The sequence below is a fragment of the Apteryx rowi genome, unplaced genomic scaffold (assembly GCF_003343035.1).
Source record: "Apteryx rowi isolate R43461 unplaced genomic scaffold, aptRow1 scaffold_695, whole genome shotgun sequence".
In the NCBI taxonomy this organism is placed as follows: Eukaryota; Metazoa; Chordata; class Aves; order Apterygiformes; family Apterygidae; genus Apteryx; species Apteryx rowi.
This window is the reverse complement of record NW_020450977.1, coordinates 110,013-132,230: the sequence shown is the minus strand read 5'-3', so window position 1 is coordinate 132,230 and position 22,218 is coordinate 110,013. Positions and strand designations below refer to the sequence as shown.

Genomic DNA, 22,218 nt, shown 5'->3' with positions numbered 1-22,218 from the left:
AAGACTGAATAAATCCAAAGTTTTTGAGTAAGATATCTAGCAAGGGACAGAACTAAACAAAGATTAAATGAGGCTACTTAACATTTTTCTTTAAGCCATCGTCTACTTAGAGCACTGACATTGCGGTGTGGTTGGAAGTTGAACCGCTAGTTAACTCTTAAGTGTGTGCAGCAGCCTGTCTTTCGTTTAAGAGCTGTGGAAGGAGTATTTATTGAAACTGGCTGAACGTACTGTAGTAGGGAACAGAGTCAGAGTATTATCTAAGTCCTGAACTATTATATATGTTCTGCTGTTTGAAAGCATTGCTGATCAAGCTCATGGTATACGTTTTAGTAACTATTGACTGGCAAGAATGCAGAGGGTTGTAGCTGTTGAACTTGTTAGTGTGAATCCCAGAATGAAGGCGGTTGGGGGAGCTGTATATATACTTTGAACATTTTTAGAAGGTCTGTCCTCACCCCTCTCCACACTAGCTTAATACTTGTTTTGTTTGAGTTTTTAGAAAAAAGTAAAAATTCAATGCAAAAAGTGTAATTTAATGGCAATTCTGAAGCTTTAAACAAGTCTCAAATTTCAGTCTAAAGGAGCCTGAAATTATTCCGAACTATGTGTAATCATTGGAATTTAAGTATGACATGTTGCATAGTAAATATGTAGAAATATGACTGTGGAAATTCAGAAAGGTTTCATTAACCAAAATTTAACTTTGCATGTGAAATCTCAAAAATCTTTTTATAAGCCTCCTTCTTGGATGTTAAGAATTTGAAGCAATAAAGGAAAGAATTTTATGCCTAAAAGGGTACACAGAGATTATTTGGTTTTGTATTATACAACATTAAAAATGGCAAAATTCAAAAACACAGAGAATAAGTCATTGAAGCAAAAGGAAAACAGCAATTTTATATGCACATGCACTACAAAAGAAGTTGTATTTGTCAGATCACTATGCTGAAAAATGAGGATCCTGGTTAACTTTGAAGCAGAGACATTCTTTACATTAGTGAATTATTGCATTTTTATTTTATGTGGAAATTTCTACTTTTTAAAATTAAACTCATCAATTTCTGGCATTATGTTAACATTTCAAATATTGTATGCAGTCTTCTAATTATTACAATATCAAAATAAAAAAAAACTGAAATAGTCGTTTCAAGTAATTTCAAGCTAGGTTACCTCCATATCCAAAAAATAGAACACGATCCTTCTGTTATCTATTAAATTATATATTTATACAAATATTTGCTTTTTGTCAATCCTCATATGGTGTCATTAGATTTATTTCATGTTTCTATCTGAGATGCAGAAGGCCTGAAAATAGTTACTGAAAAAAGGAATAGGAGCATCTGCGTTACAATAACCTACTGAATTAGAATAGCGTACCTGAGTTAAGTTACATAATTGCGGCTTTCTCCCTTTCTCTGAAGTGAATGTAGAATTTTTGGAAAGGAGATGAGTGAAAGTTTTAGCACAGCTTATAAAAAAAAAAAAAAAAAAAAAAAAAAAAGTGCCTTTATGATTGTCAATCTGAGCAAATGGCCATCATCTCAGCTGAAATTTGCTTTTACCACATGTTGATCATCAGACTCTAAAGTTCTGGTTTTTGTGTTTTTTTTTCTTCTCCTTTTATATGGCTTTGACATCTTTTTCTCCGCTTCTTTTAACTTTGAGGTTGTGATTGCTGTTTTCCTGCTGGAGTGTTCATGGAGTGTTTAATCTCCTATTTCTAAAACACACGATAATAGTTCATGTTGGCAATAATGAGATAAATTATTTTGCAAGACTAAAAGTACACCATAGATCTGTTTCATTTCTCTTCATTTTAAATATGAAGTTAGATTAATATATCTGTCAACAGCACTGTTCAGAAAGAGCTGCAGTGTCCATTTCAATGTGATTGTGGAATAAATCACTGTTGGAGTACATTAACTGTAGTGGGAAGAAGTTTTAGAATATTTTAAGACCCTTAATTTCAAACTTAATTTTGCACTGAATATACTTAGTCATTTTGCTCCTGCGGGGGAAAGCTTGAGATAAGATAGTTGAAATCAGTTGTCAGGAGGGGGAAAAAAAAAAATGTTTCTTTTTAAATAGAAAGCAGGAGTGAATTCCTTGAGAAGCTGCAAAGAGCTCGAAGTCAAGTGAAGCCATCTACCACAAGTCAGCCAATTTTATCAGCACCAGGGCCAACTAAACTTACTGTGGGAAACTGGTCACTCACCTGTTTAAAGGAAGGAGAGATTGCCATTCACAATTCAGATGGTCAGCAAGCTACAATACTGAAAGAAGATCTGCCAGGCTTTGTGTTTGAATCTAATAGAGGAACAAAACATTCATTTACAGCTGAAACCTCTTTGGGTAAGTATATAGATATGTGTAATGTGCAGGTAGGAGCAAGTGTATGAGAGGTAGCTTGGGGGTGGAGTTGGTGTATGTCTTTTGTTTTGTTTTTTAAATCTGTGGGAAAATGACCCTTTAAAATACTTTACAGGGTCAGAATTTGTGACTGGATGGACTGGCAAAAGAGGAAGAAAGCTAAAATCTAAACTGGAGAAAACAAAGCAAAAGGTTCGTGAGCATCTGTGGATTTTATACTTAGAAATTGAGTTCGTTTTATTTAACATGTTTAGGGAGATTTAACTTCCTATTAAAGAATCAAAATCTCTGATTTCAACTATATACAATTTCATGTTAAGTTCTGAAGGAGGAAATTTCACTCAGAAGAGAGTACTTTGCAACTTCTTTTATACAGCAGTCTTAGCAAACTGTGCTCGTATAGAGAAAAGCCGATTTCCTTTTAGAAACAATGACACAAAAAGTCCTATTCTCCTGGCCCACATATGAATAATTGTGTAATTTTTTCTTTTTTTATGCAAAAAGAAAAAGCATTATGATCAATGTACTGATCTCCTGTGAACACTTTTTTAAAAGTTCTTGGAGTATATACTTCATGATTTTTTCATAACTTGTTCCTGTTCTCATTTTGAATTGATGGAAGTTTTGTAGTTGGTTTAGAGTTGAGATCAAGATACTCAGTTGTTGATCTTCCCTAAACAATTTTTTTTTCTAATTAATCCAACATTTCTGTTTCAGCCAAGAACTGTGAATTAACAATTGCCCGAACATTCAAAGTTTTTTTTTAATCAGAGATGTCATGAACAGGACAGTAATCATCTGTAAATAACATATCTGCATTTTAGTCTTATGTTCCAAATACTAAACTTGCTTCCCTAAGGATAACTAAAATAAAATATTTTATTAATGTCATTGTAAACGTACTCTGCAGGTCTCGAGGGAAATCCTTTGAGCATCTGAACTGACATAGGCTAGATAAGTCTTATCTTTTTACCTTTTTATCTTTTGTCTTGCTTACGTCTTCAAACAGAAGCTAAAATAACATTGCCAATAAAATGATGTAGTTATTCCAGGCTGTCTGTGAACATGTGTACCACAGTCATATCAGAGGCATATGTTACTTTATATTCCCTACATTTTGATGCTAATTTTGAGCTGGATGTAGTGATGGATAAGGGGATGRAGGTGAGCTGGAACGGGCAGTTCCAGTATTGTAGAGGTTATAGTAGAGCAAAATGTGTAAAATCCCTCATCTTAGACTTCTATTCAAAAAGTCTCTTTTCTCAGACTGAGAAAAGAAATAGGAGATAAGAAATCAAGGCTTAAGCTTTTTACAAAAACCCATAGTATCAGTTCGTTCTATGGCCAGCTGATGCCAAAAGCTCAAGCTAAACCTCAGTCTTCACCTTTCTTACAGTTTCTCCAACGCAGCTAACGTGTATTGTTCCAAAAATCTGCATTATGTAGAAAACTTGCATTTGGGGAAATGTGACATTGAATTGAAAATCAAAATACTATCTGAATGAGGATCAGTTGAATGATAAAAGGAAGGCAGTGCTCTTTCATATCTGAGATTATGCTATATAGCTCCAAAGTTTGTGAGAGATCTTTTATTTTAGAGCACATGATAATATCAAGCAAAGATTCTTGGGAAATTTTCTTAAAAGGAAAATGTTTACTGAGAACTCATTTTGTAAAATCTGTATCCTGTGTGCAGCATGCTTTGTGGAAAATAATTCTTATTTTCATAAGCATAAGGTCACCTAATGACTTGTGTGAACTGGTTTAAGAAATGTGAATAATCATTCAGAAGCCATATAACAAAAACTTAATTTTAATATTATATCCAAAAAGATTTCCAGATCTCTGATACAAATTTAAAATACAGATTTACAGATTAAGAGCTCTGTCTGTTCTGCTCCCTTTGTGCTGCAATTTGTTTAATAGTCAACTTAGCGTTTGCAAGTTTCAGCAAAATTTTCCATGCATTTCTATTTATTTTCTCCTGTATTTTTACCCTTTTACAACCTTTGAATTTCATGATGTGTTTTATGATAGATTTCTGTTCTTCCCTATTTGTTTGTATCTGTTGTTGTGGACTACTTTGAAAAAATATGAAGTTTCTAGAATCATGAAGAATACCTGGAGACTAGTCTTTATATGTGAAGTATGGTATGACTTCTGATTACAAAAAATCAATTTGTAGGTACGTACTATGGCAAGAGATTTATATGATGATCATTTTAAAGCTGTTGAAAGTATGCCTCGAGGAGTAGTTGTAACGCTGAGGAACATAGCAACACAGTTAGAATCCTCGTGGGAACTTCATACAAACAGACAGGTAAGTATATCTCCTTTAATTTATAATGTTAGTGAAAATCACATACTAACATTCAGACTAGTCCATGTCATGGTGTAAAGGAAAGTCGCAACATGTCTATCCGTGAAATGTGAGTTTCTTTAATGCATGTAATTACTAGTTATATACTTGATCGGGACATTGTTTTTCAAATGAAGCAACTGGAAAAACTGTTACCATGTTTCACCATCATTGTCTTTTTGTTTTCCAGTGTATTGAGGGAGAAAATACTTGGAGAGATTTAATGAAGACTGCTTTGGAAAATTTAATTGTACTGTTGAAGGATGAGAACACTATTTCTCCATATGAAATGTGTAGTAGTGGCTTAGTTCAATCATTGCTTACAGTTCTAAATAATGTGAGTTTACAGACCACAAGCTTCTGAAAAAAAGCTTTTTTCTGTTTTTTTTTTTTTTTTTTAAGTAGATATAGACCTCAATTAAAAAACCTCTGTTACAAATAAATGTGGCTTTTTCCTGTCTTTATTAAAATCAGGTGGACTTGCACTAGTTAGTGGTCTTACCCATTGAATGTATGCTATCACAATAGATGATTTTATTTAGTGAAGTCCTAAGTTCAAGTAAGCCATTAAAAATCTTTTAAGTCAACACCTGCCAGTTTAATGGCATCAGCCATTAGACTCTTGGCATAGATTTTAAGCCTAAGCAGATAGTTTTTCCAGTATAAAGAATGAACATATAAGTTGTTTTGTATTAAAAAACAAAACAAAACTTTTTTTCTTTTCTCTTAGAATGTCGATTTAGATGTGAAGCAAGATTGTAGTCAACTAGTAGAGAGAATAAACGTGTTCAAAACAGCATTCAGTGAAAATGAAGATGATGAAAGGTAAAAAAAAGCCACCACAAAAAAAACCCAGGCCCAACAAAACTTGTGTTTACAAAGCAGTAAAGCTCATTTAGAACAATTTAAAGACAACAGAACAGTTCTTCCCTTTTTAGTTTCAGTCTTTCTCTGAAGAAATGGAAAATTGGCCTTAAAAGACAGCATCTGTTATTGAATTAGCAATTAAAAATTTTATGGAATTACTTTGATATGTAGTAGTCAGCTATGTTGTGTGTATGCCTGTGGACAGAGATAAAGGTGATTGTTTATCGCTTATTACGTGCAGATTAATATTTTTCTTACTGTGTTATCAGCACGTGACTAAAAGTCGGAAGTAGACAATGCAAATGACACCTGTAGAAATAGCAGTTGAGGTATTTGCTAGAACTTTTTTTTACAGCGAATGAACTAAATTATCTGGATTAATACCATTCCTTTAATTAAAAAAAAAAAAAAGCTGTAAATATATTGAGGAAGACAGAAGTGAACCAAATGCGAAGGTGTATTAATAATTTGAGTCTGAACTTGAAGAAACGTTTCAAACAAAATTGTTCTAGACATTGAGTCAACTCATTCTCCTCAATTAAAAAAAAAAAAAAGGCAAAAAAACCCCCAGCCCACAACAGTACTGTTCTCTGAGATAGTGTAGAGTCTTTTTTCCTTACTATGTGGTAACATAATAACTATTCACCTTCACAGTCGTCCAGCAGTTGCATTAATTCGGAAACTGATAGCAGTGTTAGAATCTATTGAACGTCTACCTCTCCACTTGTATGATACACCAGGCTCTACTTATAATCTTCAGGTAAATATAAAGTGATAATAATGTAGGATACCGAATATTTACACAGCTGAATGTTTTGTATGAATTTCATGGAAAATGACATACACTAAATCTGTATGAGATGTATTCCTCAAAGCTGGATAGAATTGGAGGAAAATGCTACCTAGTTCTGTTGTTCTTCAGTCTTCCCAACACCTAACCTAAATGTTTAGTTGTTCCTGTACTGTCATTTACTTTTTTACTATAAAGTGAAAATGCTAGTTGAAGAAACAATGTGTTTGTTCTTTCTCTTGTCCTCAAGTATTCTCCTTTCCGTATAGGGATATGCTCACTGTATAAGTATCCATACTACTAGAATGTAACTGCATCCAAAAGCAATCATTTTGTTGAAGATGATTATAAGTCATGTTTATTTGTGATGACTTGGGATGGGCTATGGTGGTTGAAAGCATCATCTCTAGGGCTGTGAATGTATTTGGTTACACATGATAGTTGTAGGATTAGCAGCTTTTCATAATGGAAAGCTGGAATTTAGCTAAAAATCTTATTTCCTGCTTTTGTTCAGCTTGTGTGAAGTATAAGTTTTTTCATATTTGAAAATACACCTCAGGTTTATGTAAGATGACATTGAAGTGCAAATATTTCTGTTTTGCTATTCATTATCAGAAAATAGTTGCAGGAAGTAACAAAAACACTGCTATTGAATATTTTTAAACAGTATTTTCATGTTTTATATTATTATTTTAGTTGTTACTCTGCAAGGCTTAGGAAAAAAGCTATGAAAAGACATCAAAAGTGTCAGCAAATATTCACTTAAATGTTGTTGATTTATAGTTTTCTTATTAAAGAATTGTTAGTTTATTTTAAAAAATGGAGCACTAGGGGCTTATTAATGCGTTAAATTAAAATACACTTTACATTGTTCAATTAAATTATAAAATTTTATTTTAATCCRTTATTGGCTTCAATTGCTCAATGAAAATATATTTGATACACCACTGAAAGTGTTATAGTGAAACACCTTGCTTTTCTTAAAATTGCCAAACTTGGAACAAAAAAAGCCTTTATTAATGTTTAGCTGTTCTTTTAGATATTAACAAGACGTTTGCGATTTCGTTTGGAACGTGCTTCTGGGGAGACATCTTTAATAGATCGAACTGGTAGAATGCTAAAGATGGAGCCACTGGCAACTGTTGAATCTCTAGAACAGTATCTCCTGAAAATGGTGAGCAACATGCCGTGCACACAGTTCACACAGAATAGCTGTATTCTGCATCTGTAATATTTCGTTTGTTTTCTTTTCATTTAGGTAGCAAAGCAATGGTACGACTTTGATAGGGCTTCATTTGTTTTTGTACGAAAGCTACGTGAAGGCCAAACATTTGTATTCAGGCATCAACATGATTTTGATGAAAATGGAATTATTTATTGGATTGGGACAAATGCAAAGTGAGTTTCTTCAAAGATCAAAATATTTTGAAGTCAAATATGATAAATCGTGATCTGTAGGGAAAAAAAAGAAAGAAAACTCATTATAAAATGAAGTCTGTGCTGTGGGTTTTCTTTTTTCGCCAGGAATGCAACATATCTTTGGCTTTACTATTGATCCGTTCATACGTTACTATTGATCCGATTACATTTCTTTTTGCTCTACTTGAATAACAGAAAAATGTGAATCTCTGTATGCTTACCTAAGAAATTAAGGGGTAGGGATGGGATGGTTGCGACTTTTTGTTGTTGTTGTTCGTTTGGTTGGGTTTTTTTGGTTGGTTGTTTGGGTTTTTCTGGCTTTTTAACCACTATAGTAAAGCGACATTTTTGGATCATCTCTAAAGAAGTTGTCTAATTATATAAGATGATCTTAATTATTCTGGTTTGTAATAAACTTGGCTGTAATCTACAACTTAGAGTGAACTGTCAAATGTTATTGATACCTGTTTTTTAATTAAGTAATAATTGAACAGTATGTTTCTCTTTTTAATATAGAACTGCATATGAGTGGGTAAATCCAGCAGCCTATGGATTAGTAGTGGTTACATCCTCGGAAGGAAGAAATCTGCCTTATGGCCGTTTAGAAGACATCCTAAGCCGTGACAGTTCAGCTCTCAATTGTCATACTAACGATGATAAGAATGCTTGGTTTGCCATAGATCTTGGCCTCTGGGTTATACCATCAGCTTATACATTGCGCCATGCTCGAGGTTATGGAAGATCTGCTCTCAGAAACTGGGTTTTCCAGGTATCTAAAGATGGCCAGAACTGGACTACTTTGTATACTCATGTTGATGACTGCAGTCTCAATGAACCAGGGTATGTTAGTATATCTTACCAGCTTTTATAAAAATGAGCTCAGTTTAAAAAGATACTGTGATGTAGACTAATGTAATGCATGCAATAGATATAATACACAACTGCATTAAAGGAATGATAGGTGACCTAAATTATCAAGGATGGGCTGGAAAATAAATGAACCATAAACTCTCTGTATGGGTCACATAATGATGAAAAAACACAAATGCCATTGTTAATTTGCATTTGGGTTGTTTTGGAGAAAATGGCAACACCAGCACTCATCCAGAGTTTGTCTTAAAGTTATTAGGTTTTATTTCTTACATTTTTGACAGTTTTCTGACTTAATCCATAGATGATCAGTGTCAATACTAAACTTCTTTCTGTGTCTCTCTCCCCCACCACCTCCAATTAATCGAAAGGTCTACAGCAACATGGCCTTTAGATCCTCCAAAGGATGAGAAACAAGGTTGGAGACACATTAGAATAAAACAGATGGGAAAGAATGCCAGCGGGCAAACACACTACCTCTCCCTGTCTGGATTTGAACTTTATGGCACTGTGAATGGAGTATGTGAAGATCAGTTGGGTAAGAAACCGAATGTGTACCTCCTGATTGTTGTCTGAGAGTGCTAATGAACATGCAATATGAAACTCAATGTGAGAAAACATTCAACTTTGCAACGAAACCTGCTTAAAAGCTTAAGTTCAAAATTATTCCCCATTCAATCTTGCTTTATTTTCCAGTCTTTTCATTTCATTTTGTTTCTCGTAGGAAAAGCTGCTAAAGAAGCTGAAGCTAATCTGCGAAGGCAGCGACGTCTAGTTCGTTCTCAGGTTTTGAAATACATGGTTCCAGGAGCCCGTGTAATCAGAGGAATTGATTGGAAATGGCGAGATCAGGATGGAAGCCCACAGGGCGAAGGAACTGTTACAGGAGAATTGCATAATGGTGAGCAAGAATTACCTGAATTTGCTAATGGATGTAGCATGATTATTTCATGTTTTATTGCATTTTGAATGTGGATTTGATAACAGTATTTTCTTTTGTAGTGTTTTGAAGTGGTTGATAAAATTTTAAATATTTTGGGGAATACTTTTGTAACTGTTGCAGTCCATTTGTGAAATTCTGTTTTAATGCATGAAAGGAATGCCTTCTTGTTGGAAATGAAAATTATTTTTTAGAGCTTTCCTTAATTAAAACACCAAATTGTTATTTAGACTTGTTACAAAGACAAAAAAATTATGCAGAGTTGATTGATGCAAACCAACTGATTAAGCTTTGTGCCTGCAAAATCTCAAATTACCTTTCTTCTTTTCTTCTAGCTTAGCATTTGCAACATTTTTCTTGTCTTTTGTTTTGTCCTTTACCTTTTCTGCCTTGCTAGCTTCATTGGGATCAGGTTGTTCTTTTGTTAATAAAAAGAACATAAAAAGTAACAGCCAAGGAGGTCAGTGCTCAGGAGGCCAGGATATTGAAGAGGCCTCAGGAGGGGTGATAATCTTGTCAGCTGAACATGCTCCCTGCCACCATATTCCCCACCTTTTTCTGGGTACATAAGACTCACTCGTGTCTGAAGCATCTTCAGTAACTTCTAGGTTCACTCTTAGCCAGATTTTTACATTTCTTGTTTGTTAAGTTGTCAGATCTCTAACATGGAGAAATGTCCAAAATACAATGTCTTTAAAACATTTTTAAACTTCCTTGAATCTTTTTCTTTTTGAAGCCATTCAGTATAGCTTGTAGGGAATTGCCCCGTCATCAGTATATTTGCTGTTATGAGATGCAACAGTATCCATAGCCATATTCTCACTCGTAAAACTTAAACTATTGTTGGCAAGTAGTATTGTACTAAATCAGTGTTTTCATTCCTCTATTTCATTACAACTTTCCTGTTTAAGAGGAGGTGAAGTTGAGGTTTCTGTATCAAATGATGATGCCAGACTGCAAAAAATTTGTTGTCAGACTCTTATTCCTACCACAGTTGTCTTACTGTTTTTCAATGTTCTATTCGTATCCCACCTTTTTGTGATTATTCACAAGTTTAGACAAATCTGGAGTTGCTTTTGGGTCATAATGTAGAACATGATGCAACAACAAGACTCCAAGTACACGTATTAAAAGATTGTGCATGCTTTAAAATGTTTGTAACTAATATTTTAGGAAAAGGAACTACACAAAACAGGAACAGTAGTTTGGTTATGCTTTTTCAAAATACTCTGTCCAGATACTCACAGAGGGGAAAAATCATACTCTTTAACTGTGGTATGGAACTTACCTTTCTCTTTTTTTTGTATTTGATAAGAAAGGCAAATACAATTAAGGCAAAAATTCAGATTTGTCTCACAACTTCACCCTTCAAAGTTCCACCATTTAGTGGCATGACACTATTCAGCTCTAGTACACGAAGATGGAATAAAATCATACAAGAATAATGTGATCTGAGCCTGCTTATGTGGGGATGAGATGCCTCATATATAAGTATATCATATCTGAAAATTTTATCCATTTTTTAAATGCTCTTCTTTCAGAGTGATATTTTTAAATAGAAAATTTCCTGTGATTTTCTGTTTTGGTCTAAAAAGTGATGACTTTTTGATAGTTACAAGGTTAAAAAGCACCCGACTSTGCTATAATCATTTTTTATTTCAAGTTAGCTCTCATCTGTTTTGTTAAAGAAAATACCTGTGTGCATCTGGACCTGGCATCTTGTTTGGATTTTGTCTGAGGTTATAGAAGATGACTAAGCTTAAGGGATTTTGTTTTTAAAGAAAATGTATATCAAATGAAGTAATGATACCAAGTTTTGTTGTAATTAACATACAATAAAAGTTCTAGAAGAAATTTTTTTAGATGACTCTGAGGTTGTGATAGATACTTAGATGAGAAAAAAATATATGACACTGCCCCTATTTCTGTCCTAGTTAGTTAAATTTCACATGTTAACCTCATCATTGTAGCTTTATTACATTTTATGGTTACAAAATACTGGTGCTTGAATTTATCATTTAATAAAGGAATTGAAGAGTGGCATCTCTTTCCAGTGCCTTTTTGATCCCAATATAATGTTTTAACATTCTATGAAACATATTCTTTTTGCAACCCTGAAATCTTACTTTAAGTAGTCCTTACTTGACTGCCGTAAGACTCCTCATGTGAATAAGAAATGCTTGGTTGAGTCTGTAAATTACTGAAAAAGTTGAGTATCAGTAAACTCATTCTTTCATGTTAACCTACAAAAATGAAAAATTCCAAACTAACCGATTTCATAAAATGTATTCTGTAGTGTAGATATGATCATACATAGGCATCCAACAAAGAACAACATTATATAATATGTCTGTGAAGGAATTGTAGTTTCTTGACAGAGATTAATAAAGTTATGATGATACATTTTAATATACATTTCTGATATTAGAGAATCTAATCATCTTAGCGTTTTGAGAGATCCTAGTATGCCAGGCTCCCTCCTGGAGCAAACTTTTTTTTGACTGGATTCTCAGACCCTGAAGCTGATCGTTCATGGCACACGCTTGTCACGTGTRTTTTAACAACATCTTAAAATGCCAATTTGTTTAGATTGAAGGTTCTTCCATTTTAATTGGCATTAAGGACTATTTAGTAGTTTTATTAATTCAGAGATGCAGCCCTTATGAGAAGCTGATCCCACATTGTGGAGCTACTGTCTGACACGCTCCTGTCTGCTTTCTGCTGGATCTCACAAACTCCTGTCCCTTTCCAGGCTGGATTGATGTCACCTGGGATGCTGGTGGCTCTAACTCTTACCGTATGGGCGCAGAAGGAAAGTTTGACCTCAAGCTTGCACCAGGGTACGACCCTGATTCAGCGGCATCACCCAAACCTGTTTCATCCACTGTTTCAGGCACAACGCAGTCATGGAGCAGCTTGGTGAAAAACAACTGTCCAGACAAGACGACTGCTGCTGCAGGCTCCTCAAGTAGAAAAGGAAGCAGCAGTTCTGTGTGTAGCGTGGCCAGTAGCAGCGACATCAGCATGGGTTCGACCAAAATGGAGCGGAGATCAGAGAGTGTAATGGAGCAAAATATAGTTTCAGGCACTGACGTCCATGAACCAATTGTTGTTCTGTCTTCTGCTGATAGCGTGCCTCAGGCTGAAGTAGGGTCATCTTCCAGTGCGAGCACCAGCACCTTAACAGCAGACATAGGAAATGAAAATGCAGAAAGGAAATTAGGTCCTGATAATTCAATACGTACAACTGGGGAGTCTAGTGCTATATCCATGGGAATTGTTAGTGTGAGCTCTCCTGATGTTAGTTCAGTTTCTGAACTGACTAATAAAGAAGCAGCTTCCCAACGACCGCTAAGCTCTTCAGCAAGTAACAGACTTTCAGTGAGTTCTTTATTGGCTGCTGGGGCACCGATGAGCTCCAGTGCAAGTGTTCCTAACTTATCGTCTCGAGAAACGTCGAGCCTGGAGTCTTTTGTACGAAGAGTAGCAAACATTGCACGTACCAATGCTACAAACAACATGAATTTAAGCCGAAGTAGCAGTGATAACAATACTAATACTTTGGGAAGGAATGTCATGAGTACTGCAAGTAAGTAAGCTATACTTATTTTTGGTTGAAACTTTCGTTGTTTCTTTGGCTTGCCTTAAACTTAAAGAAGTTTGGGTTCTGTTGCCCTAATAGGGAAATAAATCTACAGCGGCCACTATCTTGTGTATACTTACAAAACTCCTGAAGAGTTCATGGAGTTCATTGTAACTGCTCTTTCTTTTTGTGATGCCAAATTATACTGTGGTACCTACCACATAGAAAAGAACTTGATGTCTATTGCATGCTTAGGAAGAGTGATGGTATGGTGTAGTTCAAGGGGCTGGGAGACTAGCTGCAGCAGCTAACGTGGGACACTCCTCTGCTCTGCTCTGTTCTGTGTAGGTTTGACACATTCACCTTGTATCTGCCTGTTTTTTGCTATTTCTTCATTTTCCTCAGAGAAGGAAGTTTCTGCACACTGTTAATTCTCTGTCTAAGCTTAGGAACTAATGACACAGTAAAAACTAAAAATAAACTGCAGTATGATGAAATTTTTAGTGAATTCATACAGTATGTTTAAATGTACTCTAATAGCATGTGCGCTTTCTCAAGATGGTACAGTCATAGGACTCAAATTCAGCAAACTGTTCAGGCATGGTAACTTTAAGGAAGTTTGTAGCTATCACTGATTTAGATGGGTTTATGTACATGCTTTAACTTTTTGCATGTCTTCAAATTATATGTGAGAATTAAGGTCTCAGCAGGTAAGTTAACGTGCTTGTTGCGAGCAAGTTCAGTCTTCTGAGCTTTTGGAGCCCTCCTTTCTGAGCTAGCACCTCGCCTAACTCTGTGTTTTCTTCAGTGTTCGGGGATAGTGTTTAAAGTGGAGAACTGCATTGCATGAGGTACGCAGGTTAGGAAAAATAAAATTATCCAGAAAGAAGCACTCAAATTCTTATTAGACTTGTATGCCCCCCCCTTTTTTTTTGACTTTCTTATTGAAAAATGTTTGATTTTAACACTCTTAATTTTGTGTCTTTTTTTAATGATGGTAGGGTTTTTTCCTTTTATCTTGGGGAGTTCTTTCCTGCATATTCTTACATTCATATTGTGACACCTTGGAGGGCAGGAATGCTTGCAGCCTGGATTAAAAGTATTAGTAAGATAACCAAGGGAAGATTTCCATTATTGGTCCTTTTAGGCAGATATTCAGTGCTGGTAATCCTGAAGTTATTTTGTGTTGGGGGGAGAGAAAGAGAGAAGCTTCGAAGAATGTTATAAGATGATTTAACAGAATGTTTAACAGCTTTCATGCATATTTGATATCGTGCAGTGATAAAGTTGGAAATAAATCGAATTTTTTATTTACCATGTTCTTAATATTAAAATGTATTGACACTTTAAATTTATCCTTCATGTAGTAATTATTTTATTTAATAGATTTTATACAAAAAGAAAACATAAATGCTAACTCATGCCTCAAAAACAGATTGGAGACTAAATTTGAGCAATTTTGCCAAAGTTATCTAAGTACATTGTAAAAAGCTTGTATTTTCTTTAAAAAGAAAAGAAAAAAAATTGTCCTGTCCAGAAAAAAATTCCTGAAATCATGATTAGTGATATGAGTCTCTTCAGATTTGCTGTAGCGATTGCATTTAAAAAATCAGAATTTGCCAGGAGTTGAATTGTGTCTAGGCTAGCCGGTTTTTATTCATTCTTAGGAGCTGTGCAAATGAAATGCTGATATTTAATGGCTTTTTCTTTCTCTCCTTATTACACCAGCAGAGAGTTCACTGTTATTAGTTAGTAGAAGGGGATGGAAGATGTGTATACTGAACAACTTATTTTCAAGCTTTTGAACTTAGAACTTTCAAGTTCTTAAATAATTGAAAAAAAGAAACCAAAACAAAAACCTTTGGATCAGAAATTTTCCACGCTTTCTTGTTCTGAGATGAGCATATGGCTTACGTAACACCCCTAAATTTAAATTTCACTCTCTTGCTTCCCACATGTGGAAATCATTTCAAGTGCTGTCTGTCTAGATCACCTTTGCCAGTTTTTGCATTTTTCTATTTTTATTTGTAAATTATTTAAGTTTTTAGGGGAAAAAAAGAAGACAGTATCTGGCAGACAGTAACAAAAAGGCAGAGACACTTATTTTTCCCCAAAAATTACCAAACATACTTAGGGGAAGAATCTTTTGGTTTGTGTTATAGTTGTCTTCAAGTATATTAACCTTTGCTGTAATCAATAACAGTAGTCTGAAATTCAGTTTATTGATTATATCTTTTTTTTTAAAGCAATGCCTCAGTTTGCAAAAGCTGCAATAATGAAAATGCTTACTTTTATAACTGCAAAATTTGCATTTGATAGATTTTAGAAAAAGTAGATTGAAGAATGTAGGGATTAAATTTAAGAATAGCTGACCCCCCAAATATGCACATGAGAACATATGATTATCTTCCTGTATTTGAAAATAAGAATGAGTAAATGTTTCCAGGATTGGGATGCTAATGTGTAATTGCTCGTAAATATAGCTTATACCATTTCAGACATGTACATTGTTAAATGTACATTTCTGAAATTTACAGTTAATTTGTTTCAGTTATTAAAATGCCCTGCATTCATCTTATTTATTTGAATGTGTAGGAAGGTAACTTCTTAGTTTTTATTTGATTAGTTTGAAAATCATTTAATATATACTATCCAACATAATTAAGGTGTTATGGTTTTTTTCCACAGTATTGCCAACTCAAGCTTTTTGCCCATGATGAATACATGCAGTAATAATTGTGCGAAAGATAACAAGTCAGAGTTGCTTTAAGAACTAAAAATGCACAAATACCATCAGTTTGAAATTTGTCTATTATGTTCTTCATTCATTTATAGTTGAATTGTTTTTCCTGTATAGCTTAAATTATATTGATGTTAGAGATAAAACAGGCTTTGAGCTTAAAGTAACAGATTTCAGTAATACCTTTCGTATGTTGCTTTCTCTTTAAGCAAAACGAAATGAAGTCATTTCAGATTTACAGTGGGATTCTGGGCTTTATTTAATAAAATTATTTGCTTTAAATGTATGCAAGGGAATATGCTCTGAAGCRGGCGTATAGATTGCAGTGTGCCCTTTTGCACAGGAAATTCCTTCCTCTTTAGTCTGTTATTCCTTATTGTAAAATAACACATTACATCTGATGACTTTTCAAGCCCAAATATATTTTCAACACAGGACTCATGCATGTAAATTGTACTCTTCAAATCATCAAATCATTTATTTTAACTTACCATATCTTTATCTATAGCTTCTCCTCTTATGGGTGCCCAAAGTTTTCCTAATCTGACTACAACTGGTACCACATCAACAGTGACCATGTCTACATCCAGTGTTACTAGCAGCAGCAATGTAGCTACAGCAACTACAGTTTTATCTGTTGGTCAGTCGCTTAGTAATACCCTAACTACTAGCCTAACATCAACATCTAGTGAGAGCGATACAGGTCAGGAGGCAGAATATTCTTTATATGGTAAGTTTCATTTTTAAATGAACTTAAGTAGACCTCCCATGAATGATTTTTCCTTTTCTCCCTTTGTGATGATTTTTCATGTAGTATTTTATTTTCTGAAAAGTGTTTGAAAGTTGAGCTCTTCATATATTGCTAGCTCTGTAAGGCAGTACTCAAGTAAAATAATGTTAAAATAGTAGTATTTCCTTGGTTTTAGTTCTTTGTAGTTCAGCAATTTCTATCCCATATGCTTATTATTAATGATATGCTTTATTTAGGCACTTAATTGTCCTTAATCAAGTGAGTTTAGTATCTAATGTAGTTTGTATATAGGCCTCTACTTAAAATCAAACTGGTTTTTTTGGATTGTATTAGCATGTTACATGCTCAGTCTGAGGTACCTGTATTACTCCATGATTGAAAAGCACTAGCCATTACACATGTACTCTCATACACAGTACTGTATGAGATTCCAGGTCGCTCAATACCATAGTAATTGTGACAAGTTGGAACACAGAAATTAAAATGACATGGAGAATGGATTTACATGATTCAAGGAACAAAATCCGGAGTTATATGGGCACTCTGTGTTAAATTTAGACAGCAGGACCATAGATGTTTGGAGGATATGAATACTGAGAAAGGAGATTTTGGTTGTCCAAGTTGAGTGATAATATCTAAGAATTAAGTTGATAAAATGAAGTCAAGAAAAACCTGGTCTAGATACGGGAAAATGGTCTAGATATGGGAAAATATTTTTAATGTAATGATTATTGGATTGTGGGATATTCCTGAAGGAAGAAATACTTGAATTCTTTAAAATTTGTTTGGACAAAGCAAGTAGAAACTGTGTTCTGTTTTGTTGCCTGTCTTAAAGCCCATGGAAATTGTTTGGGGAAAAAAAATCCAGTAATTTCAATGGGCATTAGAATTAAGCCCTTTGGAGGGGTTGATTAAGATATCAGGATGTGCCATTTCTGTATATTCTTTTAATTTTTAAGTCTCATTTTATATTTGGATTGGGTGACAAGTCTTAAAGTGAACAGCTGGGTCAATAGATTTTGGGAGTCATCCATAAAGTTTCTGTTGGGACCTTGGCAACAATTCAGATAGTGTTTGGGTTGGATATATAGTTTGTATGTATATTTAAAAAAAAAAAAAAGTTAAAGTACAAAGATTCATCCCTATTATAGTCCACCTTGAACAGCTGTCAATTTCTGTGTTATTTGGGGTTTTGTTTAGTTTTTGAATCTTAGTACTAGATGGGTGAAATTGAATTATGTATCAGTCTGCAGATTCTTTTTACAGAAATGCATTAGCAATTTTATCTTTTAAAATGTTGCTATTAAATACTTATTTTTAAAAGGTTCTTTATATTATAATTTGAGGTCAAAGCCACACATTCTTAGTGGAAAATATACTAGTATTCATCTTTTAAAATTAGTTAAACATAGAATCAGACAGTATACATTTGTGTACCAGTTTTTGTGTTCTTTTGTACATTTAAAATAAGTGAAATTATAAAATGTTTGATTATAAGCAAATGGAAAAAAAGTTGCTGATTACTCTTAATCATAGTAAAGTTAARTGTTTCTCTTTTTAGTTATGCTATTGAGCTAGACCCCTGGGTTTTTTGTCAGTGTATACTTTTATCAGAGCTTTTAATCTTTTTATGCCATCAGCAATATTTTAGTTCTGTCTGCTATTTTTTTTAAGTGAGACTTTGTTTTTTCAGTCTTCCCAATGCTTCTGTTTTTAATTTTCAAAATTTTACTTTGAGTGATTCTTGTCTCTTTTCTTTTTTTCCCTCCTATGTGTAAATATATATACGTATGTAGATTTTCTTGATAGCTGCCGAGCTAGTACTCTATTGGCAGAGTTAGATGATGATGAGGATCTACCTGAACCAGATGAAGAAGATGATGAAAATGAAGATGATAATCAAGAAGACCAAGAATATGAGGAAGTTATGGTACAGTATAGTCATTTAACTTAATGAAGATATCATCTATGCGAACAGACGCATACAGAACAGGAAAAATTCACAGATTTTCTTGGCCATATGGGGTCCAAGCTATAATTTTTCTATTAATTAAAACAAATCTATTTAGATTTAGGACTGCAAGTTTGAAGTACCTGCCCATTAAGACACTTAATGAAATGCCCAAGTTAAAATCATGTTGCACTGCTCTGCAGCTGCAGATTGAATCCCTACCAAAAAGACCTTTTAGAATACACTTCTTTGTCCCTTTTCCCTGTTCTTGCGTATTTTCTGAGTATTTACAGAGCTGTTATTCTTATACATTAAAGTGGGTGTGCTGAACTTAAAATTTCAAGGCCCCACTAGATATTACAGCTTGCAGGACAGACCTTTTTTGTACCAATTCAAATGATTGTACTGCCCTCAACATTTCATGTGGAGAAAAGTGTTTCTGAATGCTGACAGACCCTCAGACCTTGTAGGCCAAAACTAACATCCTAAAAGCAGCCTGGAAGCACACTGACAGACAGTAGAAATGATGTATCACTAGTACTGTGCTGATGAAAGGAGTAGTTTTGCAGGTAGGCTGCTGAAWTTTGTAGTGATACAGTTCCAGGATGTGCTTAACTGTAATCCTGTGCAAGTATGTCAGATGAAATATCTCTTTAAAAAAAAGTTAAACAAAACAAAATGGCAAATCAGTCCATGCAGGTCTTGCCTATTATTGTGATTTATGTCTTTTCATTTGGTTCTTCTGGTATGATGAATGCTTGGTCTTCTGTGCCCATCAAAGTGATCAGAATGGATTTTGTAAGATTTAAGAGGAGAAATAAGACCTCACTAATGATAATTTAATGTTTGTTACTATAATGAATGTAAATTAATATTCTATGAAATTATATCAACTACTTGTGACTAATGCACACATTTTAAGCATTTAACCAAGTTTTTAGACATTTTTAAACTACCGTGATTATGTATTTGAGTAGAAACTCAAATACATCACTAAATACTGCTTTATCTCACCTTCTGCACAAAGATACAAAGTTGTTAAAAATGGAAAAATGTGGTACTGCATAAACAGAGCTATGCTGCAAAAAACCCCAGTTTGTAGGGGTCACTTTTCAGAAATTGTTAAATGGAGTTACTATTGTTGTTCACGGGAAGAAGCAGAAATGGTACATTAATCTTTGCTTAAGATTAAACAGCAAGAATCAGATCTGCAAAAGAAAACTATCCTGGTTATGGATTCCAGTCCTGTTCCTTCTGACATACTGTATAATTCTTCTCAACAAGGATTTGAACAGGCTAAAAGCCTGTTTTAAATAGGTCATAAGCAATTTATATTTTCTAAGGCATGTTGAAAATTAAATTTCTTCCCACTATGATAGTTCCAGTATTTTGGTATTTGATTACGTCTGTGGATAAATGTGTGTACATTATATATCAATATATGCATTTAAAAAAAAAAAGTTCTTGGTTTTAGAAAAGTTAAATGCATTTATTTTGACACCATTGATTAATTGAATCTTTCTGATATTCCAAAGTTTTATGGTTTGGTCTACGCTACTTAGTATTTCCCTGCATTGTTCTGGTGCTTCATGGAAAGTTTCATTCTTTCCAGAAATTGTAAAGACCTCTGTTCTAAGGTTAGCCCAGTAATACTGGTTTCTGTACGTGAGCAGTTTTGCTTAATTTTCTTGATTACTGCTTGAGCAATAAAATGGAAAAAATACTGTTGTGCATCAGCTTTGATATCTTTAGCATCAGCTTTAGTTTACATTACTGCTGTATTTCATAGCTAAATTTCAAATTTTTGATCAAGTGATTCTTTATAGGAGAACCTAAAAACGAACCTTTTTTGATAGGAAGAAGAAGAATACGAAACCAAAGGAGGCCGTAGAAGAACATGGGATGATGATTATGTATTGAAAAGGCAGTTTTCTGCTTTGGTTCCTGCTTTTGACCCAAGACCTGGTCGAACTAATGTTCAACAAACAACTGACCTCGAAATCCCTCCACCGGGTATGCCAGCAAAACATTTGTGATATTTGCTCTGGCTTTAGGATGGTTAATGGCCCACTGGAGTCTAGGGATCCTATCACTATTAATTGGTACAATGTGTTCTTGTGGCTGTCTAACTTTTCTCTGTTTGAATAAGAATTTAATCTGCCTCTGCAGATCTAAGCATTATCTGAGGAAAAGTAAATTAAATGCTTTGTAAGATAAGCATACTCATGAATTTAAAAACTCAGATTAGTGATGGGTTTCTTGCTATGTCTGTTTCCACTTGCAGGGAATGATCTGTGTATTGAGCTGTCCCAGAACAGCTTTGATTTTGAGAGGGCTTGTTGAAACAGTCCAAAGCAGAAGCAAGGGAAAAGCTAATATAACTGTGCGGTCTGCATGACCATCTGCTTAGCATCTGGTCTTGCTCCTTAGCGCACTCTTGTTTAGCAGTGTAGGTGCATTCACTGTTCCTTCCAGAAGATATTACATAATGTAGGCATATGTGGAAATGAACCATTGTTGATTTTGGTGAACTGAAAGGAGCTAATACAACAGAAAGACACTATGTATAAAGGGAACAAGGCAAGTGCTGTGTTAATTTCAAAGGGGATGTTATCAAGACAAAGGGATAAATATGGATTTCAAAAACGTTAACTTTAATCACATACTGAATTATAACAGCACTTCTCTATCATCTTTTTGGCATAAGTGCAGGAAGTCTTTACATTTTCTTTTTGAGTCATTTTATTAAATGCTTAAGCCAGCTTGTCATGCTTTATATGTTTTGTATTAACAGCTCCTCAAATGGTTTTTCACATGCAGGTACACCTCATTCAGAGCTTTTGGAAGAGGTTGAGTGCATGCCATCACCTCGTTTAGCACTTACCTTGAAAGTTTCGGGTCTTGGAACAACTCGTGAAGTAGAGTTGCCCCTAACAAACTTTCGATCTACCATCTTTTACTATGTACAGAAATTGTTACAGCTTTCCTGTAATGGTAACGTGAAATCGGACAAACTTAGACGTATTTGGGAGCCAACCTACACGTAAGCTTACAAGTTTATTATTCTGTATAGAACAGTGTTAGGAACTGACTGATTAGGAAACAAGTGTGAAACAATGTTRTGACTTTTTTTCCTTCACTTCTGTAGGCAATAGTTCTAGAATTAGTTTTTCTTTCACTTATGTTAGGATGTCCTTTTTGGTTTTAAAGCTGTGATTACTTTGAAACAAAAGTCATAACCTCTAATGTTCAATTGTGACTTGTTAATAATATTTCAAAAGTAACTTACACAAGAGAGCAGAATTTGGCCTCTTTAGGGATCTGCTTGGAAGAATCCCATGGTCCTGGAGAGAAGAAAGTTCCAGGAGGGTTGGTTGATTTTGAAGAACCTTCCACTCCAAGCTCAAGAGTAGTCCATCCTGATGTGCAGCAAGTCAAGCAAAGGCAGCAGGAGGCCTGCATGAATGAACATGCTCTTGACAAAACTCAAAATATAAAAAGAAGCATGCAAGAAGTGAAAGCAGGGTCAAGTTACCTAGGGGCAATATAGAGACACTATGTAAGCACACAGGAAT

At 34.4% G+C, this 22,218-nt stretch overlaps 1 protein-coding gene across 7 annotated transcripts in view; it reads left to right on the top strand.

The window, feature by feature from the left end:
• HECTD1 (HECT domain E3 ubiquitin protein ligase 1) overlaps window positions 1–22,218 on the top strand; it is a 65,313-nt gene that overhangs the window by 28,982 nt on the left and 14,113 nt on the right. For 4 of the 7 annotated variants that reach the window (XM_026086456.1, XM_026086455.1, XM_026086457.1 and 1 more), the window contains 16 exons: window positions 2,092–2,355; window positions 2,489–2,565; window positions 4,559–4,693; window positions 4,923–5,069; window positions 5,463–5,557; window positions 6,254–6,359; window positions 7,429–7,563; window positions 7,648–7,787; window positions 8,325–8,648; window positions 9,050–9,216; window positions 9,403–9,579; window positions 12,371–13,207; window positions 16,450–16,671; window positions 18,489–18,622; window positions 20,500–20,656; window positions 21,464–21,686. In XM_026086456.1, the coding sequence (XP_025942241.1) occupies window positions 2,092–2,355; window positions 2,489–2,565; window positions 4,559–4,693; window positions 4,923–5,069; window positions 5,463–5,557; window positions 6,254–6,359; window positions 7,429–7,563; window positions 7,648–7,787; window positions 8,325–8,648; window positions 9,050–9,216; window positions 9,403–9,579; window positions 12,371–13,207; window positions 16,450–16,671; window positions 18,489–18,622; window positions 20,500–20,656; window positions 21,464–21,686 (3,340 nt within the window). The remainder of the gene's footprint in view (window positions 1–2,091; window positions 2,356–2,488; window positions 2,566–4,558; window positions 4,694–4,922; window positions 5,070–5,462; window positions 5,558–6,253; window positions 6,360–7,428; window positions 7,564–7,647; window positions 7,788–8,324; window positions 8,649–9,049; window positions 9,217–9,402; window positions 9,580–12,370; window positions 13,208–16,449; window positions 16,672–18,488; window positions 18,623–20,499; window positions 20,657–21,463; window positions 21,687–22,218) is intronic. The other 3 variants (XM_026086462.1, XM_026086459.1, XM_026086460.1) reach the window with 2 other exon arrangements.